The 15,266-nt window shown below is 40.1% G+C and overlaps 1 protein-coding gene across 1 annotated transcript in view; it reads right to left on the bottom strand.

The window, feature by feature from the left end:
* LOC138913486 (uncharacterized) overlaps nt 1-15,266 on the bottom strand; it is a 116,754-nt gene that overhangs the window by 55,918 nt on the left and 45,570 nt on the right. Inside the window, exons 3-4 of the mRNA XM_070217349.1 lie at nt 8,818-8,970; nt 1,870-2,021 (exon numbers count right to left, since the gene is read on the bottom strand). Of these exons, the coding sequence (XP_070073450.1) occupies nt 1,870-2,021; nt 8,818-8,970 (305 nt within the window). The remainder of the gene's footprint in view (nt 1-1,869; nt 2,022-8,817; nt 8,971-15,266) is intronic.

Genomic DNA, 15,266 nt, shown 5'->3' with positions numbered 1-15,266 from the left:
CAGATATTGAGACTTAAAGACTTTTTTCTGGCTTAAGCCTTTAATAAACTTCCGCACCTTTATAAGGTGTAGGATGAAGTTACTTTTGGAAAAGGTAATTGGACAACTACCTTAATATTACATATAAATTACTTTTGATCCTAAATGACTCTTATCTTTAGCTAAAATTAAATTCAAAATGCTATAGAATTGAGAGCCAAATGTTCTAAAAATATAACAAATGAACTTATTTTTGTATCCATTTGATTTAAAAATGTACTTGAATTAAGGACAAAATCAACTTGAAAAAAGAACGAAATGAACTCAATGTCGGATTATTAGCTAACACCATTTCGTTCTGATGTTGAGAACATTCAACTCGAAATGAGAACATTTGTGCTTACCCGGTTTTTAAGAACGAATGTTCTTGATTTGAGTGCAATGTTCTTAGTTTTTTTTCTCTGTGTACCACTTTACCCGCTTCTTTTGTTTTACCTTCGCTGTTGGCGCGTGCCAATGCTTCTACGTATACACTTTTTATTGAGTAAAATCACAACATGATTTATAAAATTATACAAATATTATAATATTTTAGTACTTAAAATAATATTAATGGACCAAATTGACCTATACAAAATGGACCATTTTAAAATCAATTTAAATAAATAAATTAATAATTAAATTAGGTTAATGTATGTTTAAAATAAATTCAAGTTAAGTTTATAAAATGAAATTAATAATAATAATAATAATAATATATATATATAATAATAATAATGACACTAAAATGTAAGGGAATACACATATCGCTGAGTCGCAAAAATTTTGTTCTGTCAAATTTTGGTTTTTAGCCGAACATAACGATTCATCGCAAAAGAGAATAGCGGACAGGCCAAAAGTTGTCTCTGCTAACATCGAGTGCAGGCAGAGTGCAATATATAAATATCGGCTTCTCTTTCTTGCACGTCGACGCTGCTCTGGTGACGTCAACAGCGGCCGAGCGTTTGGCCTAATGAATTGTCACCGAAATCTGATGCCAGAGCTGAAGGGTATCCATAGTAAGAAATGCTTTGCTAATAGTAACATACAACGCCGCAGCTCGGGGCAGTTATTTGGAGCACGCGCGGAAGTTCATCGGAGTACTCGAAGCAGTCAGGGGACTTTCGATAAGGCCGAATCTTTGGATTTGACCTGCAAGGCCATTGCGATTTGTCTTAATCGGACACACAACTTTTCTGAGCTAGTCGCGGCGTTTACGTAGCTATCAAACAGTCAAAAGCAGTTCGGTTCAACGTATACTTAAAAACATAACATGCTTAAAGTCAACAGCGGCCGAGCGTTTGGCCTAATGAATTGTCACCGAAATCTGATGCCAGAGCTGAAGGGTATCCATAGTAAGAAATGCTTTGCTAATAGTAACAAACAACGCCGAAGCTCGGGGCAGTCATTTGGAAGCAGTCAGGGGACTTTCGATAAGGCCGAATCTTTGGATTTGACCTGCAAGGCCATTGCGATTTGTCTTAATCGGACACACAACTTTTCTGAGCTAGTCGCGGCGTTTACGTAGCTATCAAACAGTCAAAAGCAGTTCGGTTCAACGTATACTTAAAAACATAATTTGTAAACTAGTATTATTAATACTCATATAGCCAACAACTTTTTAGGTGTTAAACTGGACCATTCATTAAAAGGTTTTAAGCAATACACTTTTTGGTGACTAGATGTCGGTTGCAGCTTGCATATCCCCATCGCTTATCAACTAGAGGCACTCGACTTTAGCGTTGTCTTTTGTTTTTTTTTTGTCTTTTTGAACCAACGTTTATAAACGTGTAAATATAATTTAATATTCGTACTTTACACATTTATTTACTATAGAAATTTTGAACTTACCTGAATCTTATTATTCGGAAATCTTTCATGTGAAGCTTAAAGTTGACAATATTTACAGATAGCTCAGCGTAAATAATAGTATTCTGCAATGATCCAATAACTTTTCCCAATACTTCAACTGCCATCACTTTCAGCAAAAAGTTGTATTCGAACTGTTAAATAAAAAGTTTAAACAGAATAATAGAATTTCTTGTTATTGTATCCTAACGACAAAATAATATTAAGCAAAGTCTGTCTCTCTGTCTGTCATGAGCAGAACATGAAATGGTCGCTAGATGAAGCCTATAGCTTTGACGACTGCATATTCCCACCTCCTCGCACTACCATTGACTGAGTAATTTGTATTTGTATTGTGTGACTGCCCGTGACCCAAGAAGATGCAAGATATCAGATTGGGTCAAATCGGAAAACTCTATTCCGTTTTGCTTTTCGCTGGAATTGGTTTCATCGTCAGCTGGCTGTTGCGTTCTCGGCGGCGCTCCTCGTCGGCGTCGCTGATCTCCGGCTATCAGCGTGGCTCCAGCTCCTGCGTGCTCCTCGTTGGCTCCTCTGGCGTCGTTCCAGTTCCACCTGGCTTGTAGGACTCAGAAAGTCCGCACAACCTTCCTTTCTAGGTCTGGCCAGAATGATCGTGAGACCATCTGTATCGCAGGAATCCCGGAGGTCGTTCTGGCACTAGCCTGAGAAACAAATGGCCCAAGGATTCAGACTTATCGCAAGTCCACCGTATCCCCGACGCCTGGAACAAATTCTTGATCCGCGCTCACCTTGCCGGTAACTCGTATTTCGCTTGTCCTGATCCAATCACTCTGTCCTGCTGTTCTCACCGCTGCAATGTCAGCCTTGTATTATCGTCTTGACTCTGGTATCTTGATCTGGGTGTAGAGCACTCGGTTCTAACGGTACTCTCACGGCCACGCACTTGTATTCTTGAATCTCCTTGTAAACTTATCGCACGTATACTATCTTGGTTGACTGTCCTTGTATTCCGGCTGACAGCGTCGTGTCTTCCAACCGACACATTGCGTGCCTCCTGGCTGCATTACCTGCTACGCGTACTCCTGCGTGACTGCCCCTAGCAGCGCCTGCGCCGTCCCTTTTATAGGCTGCGGCGCACAGTGGCCGATTTGGCTGTTTTAGCTTAAGATTAAGAAAATTTCAAAGTGTAAAAAATAAAAAAAATTTTTTTTCTACCGATAGTAAAATAGTTATATATCGAAAAAAAAATGGTAACTCTGAAAATTTCGATAAACTAGATCAGCTGTTAGCCCTCAAAGTTAACATATGGTGTCACTTAACTTCTCAAAGCGCATAGCTTGATTGATGCACCTATTTTTATAATTGCGACATTTTGTTGGATTTCAACTGTTTTGAAACAAGTTCCCCATTTTCTTAAAGTTCAAGGTATGTAGTAAAATAAAATGAATGTTTTGTGTCCTGTGAGTAGATGTTGTATTCGTAGTATTAGTTCAAATCCACCTATGTTTGTAGCCCGCTTTTTGAAAGAAAACTTCAACTTCTGTAGACTAAAACTTTGTGAAGCTCGCCCCGGCCCGCAAAAAGAGAATATCTGTGGTAAACTATGGTTCGTCCAGTGTGTAAATTATTCAAGATCAGCTGCCCTTACGTGCCCCTGCTAAAGTTTGGAATATTTTCAGCAATCATGTCGGTCAGCAAACAAGCACTTTTTGCAGTATGGCATGGGGAAACAGACGCCACGAAGAAGAATACTGCACTAGTTGAGCATATTTATGAGAATTTTCTAGACAAATCTAAATGTTCTGAAACGGATTTGAATTTTGTACATTGCACCGTTAAAAATTTTTGTTTAAGCAAAAGTTCGGCCAATAACTCGAGCAAACAAGTTTCTTTTGATATTGAAGGTCAAAATTTACTTTTGGACTACAATATACAACAAGAAAATTCCGATTCAGAATCGGAAAATTGAAATAGGTTTAAATAACATCTTTAAAAACAAAATAAACACTCACTTAAAAAAAAAAACTAAAAAAAAATTTTTTATTTAAAAATAAAAAATAAAAAAATTTTTTTTTTTAAGTGCTAAATTTTATTCCTTTTTGGGTTGACATTCCATAAAAATTTCAAACTTGGTAAAATGATCGTTATTTTTTATGATATTCCATTTATTAAGCTAAAACAGCCAAATCGGCCACTGTGCGGCGGTCCCGTTATGTCCCATTTGCACACGGCTCTCTAGAGTCCAATGTTCAAGTATGTCCCGTTAGATCCATTTGCACACGGCACGCATCGGGTCCAAGATCCGCACATGTCCCGTTACTTCACGATTCGACTTTTTTTCCCTTTGGCGGCAAAGGTCCCAGGTCCGGCGCTGCACCGTTATTTCACGGTATCTCCGCTTTGGCCGGCTTTAAGGTCCAGTATTTATCTGGATGCCCTTGAACTCTGCCGCACTCTCCCTGCCTAAACTGTTGCAAGTGGCTCTTCTGCCTCGACATTTCTCCCCCTTTCGTTCGCAAAATTGATGAATATGGTGCTTTCCCTTCCCGGGCGCACTCCGTCGACGCATCTCAGCCTCCTCGTTCTTGTCCCCGTCCTCCGCTCCGGGAGAAAAACGGGCGCAGCGGTGCAGTCTCAGCTTTAAATGCATCATTATCTCGACGACCGCGTCTAACCCTTCCTGATGCCTTTCTTCTGCCGTTGGCCACCGGTCGGATCGCAGCGTAGCCAGTTTCAGCGTTGTACGCATCACCATCTGGACCGCCGCGTATAAATCCTCCCAGCGCCGTCCTTGTTCCCCATCTCTTTGCTCCTTGACGATTCCTTCTCCTCGGCCGCTGATCCTCGCCTCCGGAAGGAGTTTGAGTATCCGCGCAAATCCTCGTAGAAATCCACCGCTTTTATTTCCTCCCTCTGGCAACTCCGCTACTACGTTCGTTCACGTTCGCGCTCTAGCGGCGGAACCTCTACCTGTACGCCTGCTCCGGGTTACGATACGCTGTATCGTCTTGCCCCCTTCCTTCGAACCAGTTCTGTACTCGGGGATGCCATCCGCTTCGCCTCCTGCTTGCTTTTTTGGTCCGGACAATCACGCTTGGGCGCCAGACGTGACGAAATGTTTTTACTGAATGACTTGCTCGGAGATATTGTTTGTTCGTACCAGAAAATTTGTATTGCGTGACTGCCCGTGACCCAAGAAAATACCAGATATCCGATTGAGTCAGTTTTGACTTTCGCTAGTATTGGTTTCTTCATCAGCTGGTTGCTGCGGCTCGCATGGTCGGCGTCGGGTCTTCCTCGGCTCAAAATCACTTCGGCTCACTTTTGCTCTAGCCTGAGAAACAAGTGTCCCTACAGGTCAAATCCGAGGATTCAGCCTTGTTGCCAGTCACCGTAACCCCGTAACGCCTGGCACAAACTCTTGATCCGGGCTCACCTTGCCGGTAGGTCGTCCTTCTCTCGTCCTGTTCTCGTCCTGATCCAATCTCTACGTCCTGCAGATCCCACCGTTGCAATCTTAGCCTTGTCCTAGTGTCTTGACTGTGGTATCTTGATCTGCGTGTAGAGCACTCGGTTGTAACGGTACTCTCACGGCCACACAGTCGATTAAATCCTCACACTTGTATTCTTCATCTGTTGGTAACTTGTCGCATGTATACTTTCGCTCGCCTATCTTGGTTGACTGTCTCGAGCTGCGCCTGCGCCGTCCCTTTTATAGGCAGCGGCGGTGTCCTGTTATTTCCCTTTCTGCGCACGGCAAGTGTGTCCCGTTAGTTCTCTTTGCACACGGCACGCATCGGATCCCAGGTTCGCAGATATCTTGTAAGTGCACGGTGCATCCTCTTTTTGCTGGTCCAAAGTCCGCAGATTTACCGTTCGACTTCATTGCCCTTTTGCGGCCAGGGTCCAAGGTCCGTCGCGGTACCGTTTATTCACGGTCTCTCCGCTTTGGCTGTGTCCTAGATCCAGTATTTACCAGTGGACCTGGACGCCCTTGGATTTCTCCCGCAATCTTGCTGCCTTCGCTGTTACTAAGGGCTCTCCTGCCACGAGATTTGTGGGGAGTTTTACGACTCATCGACCTACATAATATAATTATTATAGCTTCTACAAATGTCGAACAAAGAATCATATATCATAACACTTGCTGCCAATACTGAAATTCAACAGCGAAAATACGAAGATTCGGAAATAGAGGAATACATTTGACCCACTGCGAGTTATGAAGAATAGCTTTAATTTAATTTTTTCTTTTTACATACTTTGTTAACGTAAATACTTTGTACCTATAAATGTAAGTTTGTTTAATAAAATCAGTATCAATGTCAGAATACCACTGTCTGTTACTCATCTACCATCGCAATCAACAGGCTGTCGCTGTGTCTTCAGATCCTCATTTTGCGCTCCACTCCCCGACGACCACCTAGTTCCAAGTGCTGGGTGCGACACCGAACCAATAGACAGTTTATGTGCTGTATACTACCCAATCATCCGATACACATATTCTGTGACCAGGCGTAGTAACGCCACTAACACTAAGGCAAACGTATTAAAAGGGTCAGAAATGCTTCCTTCTAGCTGTTACATGCTTTTGCACAAATACAGTAAAATGGTACTGTACGAGTAACGGGTGTAAAAATGATGTAGGAAAATTAAATGAAAACAAGAGAGAACGCTATAGTCGGGTTGTTGTCCCGACTATCTAATACCCGTCACTCAGCTAAAGGGAGTGCGAACGCTGTGTCGGGTTGGTGTCCCGACTAATAATCGTAACTCAGCTAAAGGGAGTGCGAGGGAGATAGATATATAATTTTTGATTGCGTATAACTTTTTAATGAATGGTCCGATTTGAAAAAAGTCTTCTACATTTCGATAGGTATAAATATACACAACAAAATTGCATTTATACTTTTCGGAAATCTTTAAAGATGTGGGCGCAGGACCCATTTTAAAATCGTTAGTGGGCGATTGTGGGCGTTAGAGGGGGCGTGGCGCTCGGCTAAAATAAACTTGCGCTGCGTAGGAAGCCAAAGAATATGTGGGGGAAATCTCAACCTTCTAGCTTTTGTAGTTTCTGAGATCTCAGCGTTCATACAGACGGACAGACAGACAGACGGACAGACGGACAGACGGACAGACGGACAGACGGACAGACGGACAGACGGACAGACGGACAGACGGACGGACGGACATGGCTAGATCGACTCGGCTAGTGACCCTGATCAAGAGTATATATACTTTATGGGGTCGGAATTGCTTCCTTCTAGCTGTTACATACTTTTGCACGAATCTAGTATACCCTTTTACTCTACGAGTAACGGGTATAACAAGAAAAAAGCTATAGTAAGGTTGGTGTCCCGACTATCTAATACCCGACAATCAGTGCGGGGGAGATGGATATATGAATTTATTTGATTGTGCATATTTTTTTAATGAATGGTCCGATTTAAAAAATGTCTTCTATATTTTTATAGGTATAAATATACACAACAAAATTGCATTCATACTTATCGCAAATCTTTAAGGGTGTGGGCGCCAGAGACATTTTAAAATAGAGGGCGATTGTAGGCGTTAGAGGGGGCGTGGCGACGGCTGTAATAACCTTGTAATAGCCGCTGCGTAGGAAGCCCAAGAATATATGTGGAAAATCTCAACCTTCTCGCTTTTGTAGTTTCCGAGATCTCAGCGTTCATACAGACGGACAGACGGACAGACGGACATGGCTAGATCGACTCAGCTAGTGACCCTGATCAAGAATATATATACTTAAAAGGGTCGAAAATTCTTTCTTTCTTTTTTGCACGAATACAATATACCCTTTCACTCTACGAGTAAAGGGTATAAAAAATAAACCTAATAAATAGTGAATATATAGTGAATAGGTATGAAAATAGGCAGTGAATAAGGGATGAAAATGGGCAGTGAATAGGTGATGAAAACGGAGCAGTAAACAATTGCTGGAAATGGGTGATAAACAGGTGATGAATAAGCCCCAGTTTCGTGCAGTGATGAGCCCCTAGGACATGCTCATGCTAAAATCATCGCTATTTTTCATACATATTCACTGGTGAATGAACTGCTTGGAGCTAAATATTTGGAAATGATTCACTGCTAAACAGGTGATGATTGGTGATGGATTGTTTTCTGATTAAGAAAAGAGCACTTGGGTAAGAATTTCTCAACTGCGCATATAATATAGATGATAACCAAGGCAAACTCTTCAAAGTACCCGAGTTTGACGAAAATCTAATATTTCATATGCGCAGTTGAAAAATTCTTACCCACTTACAATTTTTTTAATGGAAACAATTTTTTAGTCTAAAAATCGTTTTAGCACTTTGTTTAATTTATAACTCGAGTCTTCCTTTTAAAAATACCCGTCGAATGAGGGGTCATTTGTCAAAATCCAACGCTCCGTTCAAAAGTTATAGCCAAAATAATTAATAATGAGAATAATGAGAAAATATTTGAAAGTCTATTTAATGACGAGTGTAATAATTTTTCGTCACAAATGTTGATATCAGAACTTTTGTATGTTGAAGGTGCGATCGTCGCTAGTTTTTTACCTCGTTGAGAGGTGTTTTTATTTGATATACTTCTCGGAAATCTTTAAAGGTGTGGGCACCAGACACATTTTAAAAACGTTAGTGGGCGATTGCGTAGGAGGATATGTGGAAAATCTCAACCTTCTAGCTTTTGTAGTTTCCGAGATCTCTCGTTCATACAGATAGACAGACGGACATGGCTAGATCGACTCGGCTAGTGCCCCTAATCAAGAATATATATACTTTATGGGGTCGGATATGCTTCGGATATTGGTTCCTTAAAAAATATGTAAGTGCCCTTTTCTTAATCAGGAAAACGTACCTTACCGGGATACAAAGGTTTCCTTCATGGTGTATTTCATCGATTTTTTTTGAAAACTGATGTTATTTGAGATAAAGTATATCCGGAACATAAAAAGCTTACCTGTAACTCATTAATGTTTATGTAAAATCGGCTCAAAAATGACTTCCTTTGATACGTCATAAAGGCATTACCATGTCGAGCTATACCAAAAAGATTATATACTATCCCATTGGTGAGGTTAAGACCAGCCTCATATGTAATAAAGAGAGGTTTCTAAGAAAAATTTAATTTTACGTTATTTAGTTTTAACAAGTAAGATTGCTATTGTAGAAGTATGTTTATGCGGGTTCTGGATACAAAAGCTGGATACAAAAGTGGAGGGGAAGGTAATTAATTATGCTAATTAGGGTAATTATGGAAATAAATCAGGACAATGTGACAGGTGTGGGGGGTAATTGAAGTTAATGGGTGCGTGACGAGTGATCGTTAATTAGGGTCCACAATAGTTATATCCAGCTTTTGTATCTAGGATCTGTATTCAGGAATCAGATCCAAAAATTCGGTCCAGAAATCGGGAGTCTAATTAAACGGGGAGAAGTTTTTGGGGTGTGACGGCCGATCGTTAATTAGGGTGATAAGAAATTCGGTCCAAAAATCAGGTTATCATAGCGTCATATGTAGTGGATACGAAGGAATCTAGTTAAGCGGGGGTGTCCTTTCCTTATCTAGGATAATCTAATTAATCGGGGAGAAGTTAGTGGGGTGTGACAGGTGATCATAGCGGGGGAGAAGTTACTAGGGTGTGACGGGTGTGGGGGTGTTTATATCTGGAAATGGGGTGTGGTGTGGCGATCATATAAAAACCATAACCTCTAAATGTCACGGGCTCTTGACAGGTTCACACGTGGACGGGGTCACTTAATTACCATACTAGAATGGGATGGTGGGGTCAGACAGACAAACAAGTTGTTGAGAGCAAGCGACACAAACACCCTTGAATAGGGGATCCCTTAGCTTGCCACTGAGAAGCAAACATCCACCCGGAACAAAAAGAATATGTAAATTTACATTTAGCTCACGTTTGTTAGGAATTTTGTAACAGGCTTTTCTTATACACTATGACAATATGGTGTGATCAGAGTGGCAACAGGTTGTTGTTAGCAAGCGCCACTACAAGAGTGACCTTTTAATTAGCATAAGCACTAGAAAATATCACGTGCTGTTAATTAGTATGCTTGGCATTGAAAACATATTTCGAATTTTGTAAACTGAAATCAGCTGAAAGCAAACACCCATCCCCAAACAAAAGAAGATATTAGTTTGAATTAAAAATATATTTTTATTTTATTAATTTATTAATTCGCTTTTACAAATATATATTGATTTTATTTTAATTATTTATTTTATTTATCAATTTAATGTTTATAATATTTTTTAATTTAATTATGCTAATTAGGGTAATTATGGAAATAAATCAGGACAATGTGACAGGTGTGGGGGGTAATTGAAGTTAATGGGTGCGTGACGAGTGATCGTTAATTAGGGTCCACAATAGTTATATCCAGCTTTTGTATCTAGGATCCGTATTCAGGAATCAGATCCAAAAATTCGGTCCAGAAATCGGGAGTCTAATTAAACGGGGAGAAGTTTTTGGGGTGTGACGGCCGATCGTTAATTAGGGTGATAAGAAATTCGGTCCAAAAATCAGGTTATCATAGCGTCATATGTAGTGGATACGAAGGAATCTAGTTAAGCGGGGGTGTCCTTTCCTTATCTAGGATAATCTAATTAATCGGGGAGAAGTTAGTGGGGTGTGACAGGTGATCATAGCGGGGGAGAAGTTACTAGGGTGTGACGGGTGTGGGGGTGTTTATATCTGGAAATGGGGTGTGGTGTGGCGATCATATAAAAACCATAACCTCTAAATGTCACGGGCTCTTGACAGGTTCACACGTGGACGGGGTCACTTAATTACCATACTAGAATGGGATGGTGGGGTCAGACAGACAAACAAGTTGTTGAGAGCAAGCGACACAAACACCCTTGAATAGGGGATCCCTTAGCTTGCCACTGAGAAGCAAACATCCACCCGGAACAAAAAGAATATGTAAATTTACATTTAGCTCACGTTTGTTAGGAATTTTGTAACAGGCTTTTCTTATACACTATGACAATATGGTGTGATCAGAGTGGCAACAGGTTGTTGTTAGCAAGCGCCACTACAAGAGTGACCTTTTAATTAGCATAAGCACTAGAAAATATCACGTGCTGTTAATTAGTATGCTTGGCATTGAAAACATATTTCGAATTTTGTAAACTGAAATCAGCTGAAAGCAAACACCCATCCCCAAACAAAAGAAGATATTAGTTTGAATTAAAAATATATTTTTATTTTATTAATTTATTAATTCGCTTTTACAAATATATATTGGTTTTATTTTAATTATTTATTTTATTTATCAATTTAATGTTTATAATATTTTTTTATTATATCAATAGCTTCAATCCTAAGGTATGGTGCCTGGTGACATTGACAAGAATCCGGATCCTCTCTTACATCATCTTCGGCCCAGGGAAATGACAGCATATGAAATGACACCATATTTGGATTTTCTCTCACCGACTCTGTCCATCCTTTGGAGATTGGAGAAAATCATCTCCAGGGTTTGCCGATGCTCCTTAAAAATGAAGTAACCAAATTCTTCGAGGAATTCGGAAATTTGGCTGCAAACCTTGTTGTTTTTGGTATACATTTTTTAGTTGTTTGTTGTATATTTGATTTTTTATTGTTGTATAGTTGATTTTTGTTGTTATATAGTTATTTTTTGTTTGTTGATTTTTGTTTGTTGATTTTTGATTGTTGTATAGTTGATTTTTTATGTTATATAGTTGATTTTTGTTTGTTGTATAGTTGATTTTTCTTTTATATAGTTGATTTTTGTTGTATAGTTGATTTTGGTTGTTAGGGGCTGTCCATATATTACGTAATCACAATTTCGGCGACTTTTTCCCCCCCCCCCCCTATGTAATCAATTCTTCATACAAAAAAAAAATAATTTGCACTAGAGTAATCATTTGGTGGTCCCCCCCCCCCCTAGATGATTACGTAATATATGGACAGCCCCTTATATAGTTGATTTTTGTTGTTTGTTGATTTTTGTTTGTTGTTGCTTAGTTGTTTGTTGTATAGTGGATTTTTGTTGTTATATACTTGATTTTGGTTTGTTGATTTTTTATTGTTGTTTTGTTGCTGTTCCCAACTTATGCTGCTGCTGATATTACTAATCCAGACTTTCAATTCCAGTTACTTTTCACTTTTACCCCCTCTCTAGTCCTAACAAACTCACGTGTAGTTACGTACGCATATGACATTAAGTTGTGGCTGCAATTTAATGACCCCGCACAAAGTTTGTCTTTGCAATCCGATCTCAATGCATTTCAAACATGGTGCATAAATAATGAACTTTTTCTTGTCAGCCCTTACTATTTAACTTATACTTTGAGCTGTTGAGAGTTAGATAGAATAACGCATGCTGACGACCTTGGAGTCTATATGGATCCTAAACTTAAATTTTCTGATAACATTACTACTTTGGTAAATAAAGCAAGGGGCGTGCTTGCATTTATCAAAAGGTGGTCGAAGGAATTCGATGATCCCTATGCCACAAAGACCTTGTTTGTTTCCAATTCTTAAGTACTGCGCTTCAGTTTGGAGTCCCAAATATGGGATGCATGTAGACCGGATTGCGTCTGTGCAAAAAACTTTTTAATATTTGCCTTACGAGGACTTAACTGGGATACAAGCCTTATACTGCCATCCTACTGTAGTAGACTACTTCTAACTATCTTACCATCATTAGTTCACCGATGCTTGGTATTACGTATATTAGGAATTTATATTCCTCAAGTTTTAAATCATTGTATCTCTAATTATGCAATGCATGAACCTTTTAGAGTACTCTATAATATGACTATTTAATTGTCTATTGTGAAATTGCATTTTTCTTTGTCCGCGATTTCATTTACTCGCCCAAAACGGTGTAGGGTTCCGCGCGTATTAAGCATTGCTTGGTGTCGTAAGAACCACTTGTTTGTACTGAGCATAGTGCATCAACGTTCAAGATCATGCTTTTCCTCATCGCATTCATCCTCTTTAAGAAGTTTTAGTTAGACAAAGGCTAAATTTGTTAGAAACCGAGTAGTCAACAACCTGGTTGCTAGGCACTGCTCACTTTCTCCCCTCAATTAACCATAATGATGTATACTCCCTACCACTAGCTGTAAATATTATTTCATTTTATTTTTATTAAGGCTTTATATTAATTATATTAATTTCTTCTGCGAAGTTTGCGTAGTTTCCCTAATTACTCTTCATTTTACCCGTTACTCGTAGAGTAAAAGGGTATATTGTATTCGTGCAAAAGTATGTAACAGCTAGAAGGAAGCGTTTCCGACCCCATAAAGTATATATATTCTTGATCAGGGTCACTAGCCGAGTCGATCTAGCCATGTCCGTCTGTCCGTCTGTATGAACGCTGAGATCTCAGAAACTACAAAAGCTAGAAGGTTGAGATTTTCCACACATATTCTTGGGCTTCCTACGCAGCGCAAGTTTATTTTATCAAGGTGCCACGCCCCCTCTAACGCCCAAAAATCGCCGTGCCGCCCACAGTTTTGTGTACAAACAGGAGCAATTCCGTGCCATAGATGGCGCCGTCGCCGCGTGTTCAACACTCCTGCTGCTGCTGAAAAAAGCTGGTCACTCTAATTTGGAATATGTGAATGCAAAATGTAAATTATTTAAAATGGGGCGCGGGAAAAACATTCAGGAAGGCATATATGTGGGGTTTTTTATTAGTTTAAAGAATATAAGTTTAAGTGTTTATTTAAATGATTAAATGATGTCACAATGTCAGTAGAATTGAGACCGTCGTCGCGTCGTTCTGCTCTTCACGCAAGCACGTCTTCCTTGGATCAGATCTCGTCAAATACTGCTCCTACTCGTCTTCCTTGGATCAGATCTCGTCAAAAACTGCTCCTACTCGTCGTTCTCGTCCTATCGTCGTTGGTTTCGTCTTTTTCTTCTTTGACTCGTCTTCTTCTGGAATGTGCTACTGCTCGTCGTTGTCTTAGGGATGGTTAGGGATAGGTAGGGTTATTCTAGTAATACCACTCCCTCAGTAATATCACTCCCACATTCGGCCATTCTGATCAAACATTCGCCTCGAATGTTCCGTCGTTGTCATCGTGGGTGGGCCATGGCTTGAGATATTCGGCACAGGTCGAAGAAATTTTTGGACCGTCTGAGCTGCCGACTTTCTGGACATCGTAGGCGTTGTTTTGCTTGACTTTCGTGATTTGGTAAGGACTCAAAAACTTCGGCTTTAATTTGAGACCTCCGCCAAATTGTGTGCGCTTAATGGCTACCATGTCGCCAACGTTGTAAGGCCTTGCTGGTTTGCGTCGCAAATTGTACGTCTTTTTGTTTTCCGATTGGATATTTTATTTCCGATTTTATATTTTCATCGTCGCAACATTGAAGAAAATCTTGGGCTGTAAAAGCTGAACCTCGATCCGAAATAATACAAGCTGGGTTGCCAAACACGTTACTTTGTCCTCGTAGTTTTGTAATGACTTCGCTTGAGGTCGTAGACTTTGTAGGATAAAGCCAGCAGAACTTCGTAAAGGAATCGAATGTCCTCGGTCGTGTGCTCTTGCTATGATCTGTCTTTCCATGTCTCTGGGGACAACAAGAAGCTCTGCGTCGTTAACTATCTTGTATAGGATTCCGAACTTGAGAAAATAGTCGTCGTAGGGTGAGTTGGAGTCTTCAATAATTTTGCAGATCGTCTTCAAGTGTTCGTCCTTTTCTTGAGCTTGTTTAAAGCCAAGTGCTATGGAGTCGTCTATGATTGTCATTATTGGGTACCTAGAGAAAGCGTCAACGTGCTTCATACGTGTACCTGAACGGTGTTCGACTTTGTAGTCGTACTCTTGAAGCAACATTACCCAACGTGCAACTCTGGTGCACAGACTTTGCTTTTCCAGCGTCTTGGTGAATGCATTGCAATCAGTCACATTCTTAAAAGGGATGCCAAGTAGATAGACTCTGAACTTTGTTATAGCTTCGATGATCGCTAGCACCTCTATTTCGTAGCTGGAATATTTACGCTGAGCATCAGTGGTTTTCCTACTCATAAAATAAACTGGGTGAAATTGGCCATCGTCAGCTGATTTCTGCAAAAGCACGGCGCTAAACCCATCTATGGAGGCGTCAGTGTGTACCTCGGTGTCGTACTTCGGGTTGTAAATTGCTAGAATAGGGGTGGAAGTCAGGTATTTCTTTAAAGATTCAATAGCGTTCTCTCTTAATCAGGGCCAATAGCAAATTCAGCTTTATTTTTGGTAAGGTCAGTCAAGGGTTTCGAAATCAGGCCATAATTCTGGATGAACTTCCTAAAGTATCCTGTGAGTCCTAGAAAACTTTCTAACCTAACCTAGGTTCTGTGGCGTCCTAAACTTCGAAACTGCGTCGATCTTCTGAGGAGTTGGAGAAATGGTCTTGTTCA

Source organism: Drosophila takahashii, chromosome 3R, assembly GCF_030179915.1.
Source record: "Drosophila takahashii strain IR98-3 E-12201 chromosome 3R, DtakHiC1v2, whole genome shotgun sequence".
NCBI lineage: Eukaryota > Metazoa > Arthropoda > Insecta > Diptera > Drosophilidae > Drosophila > Drosophila takahashii.
The sequence above is the reverse complement of the archived record's forward strand: the minus strand, read 5'-3'. Positions and strand labels throughout refer to the sequence as shown.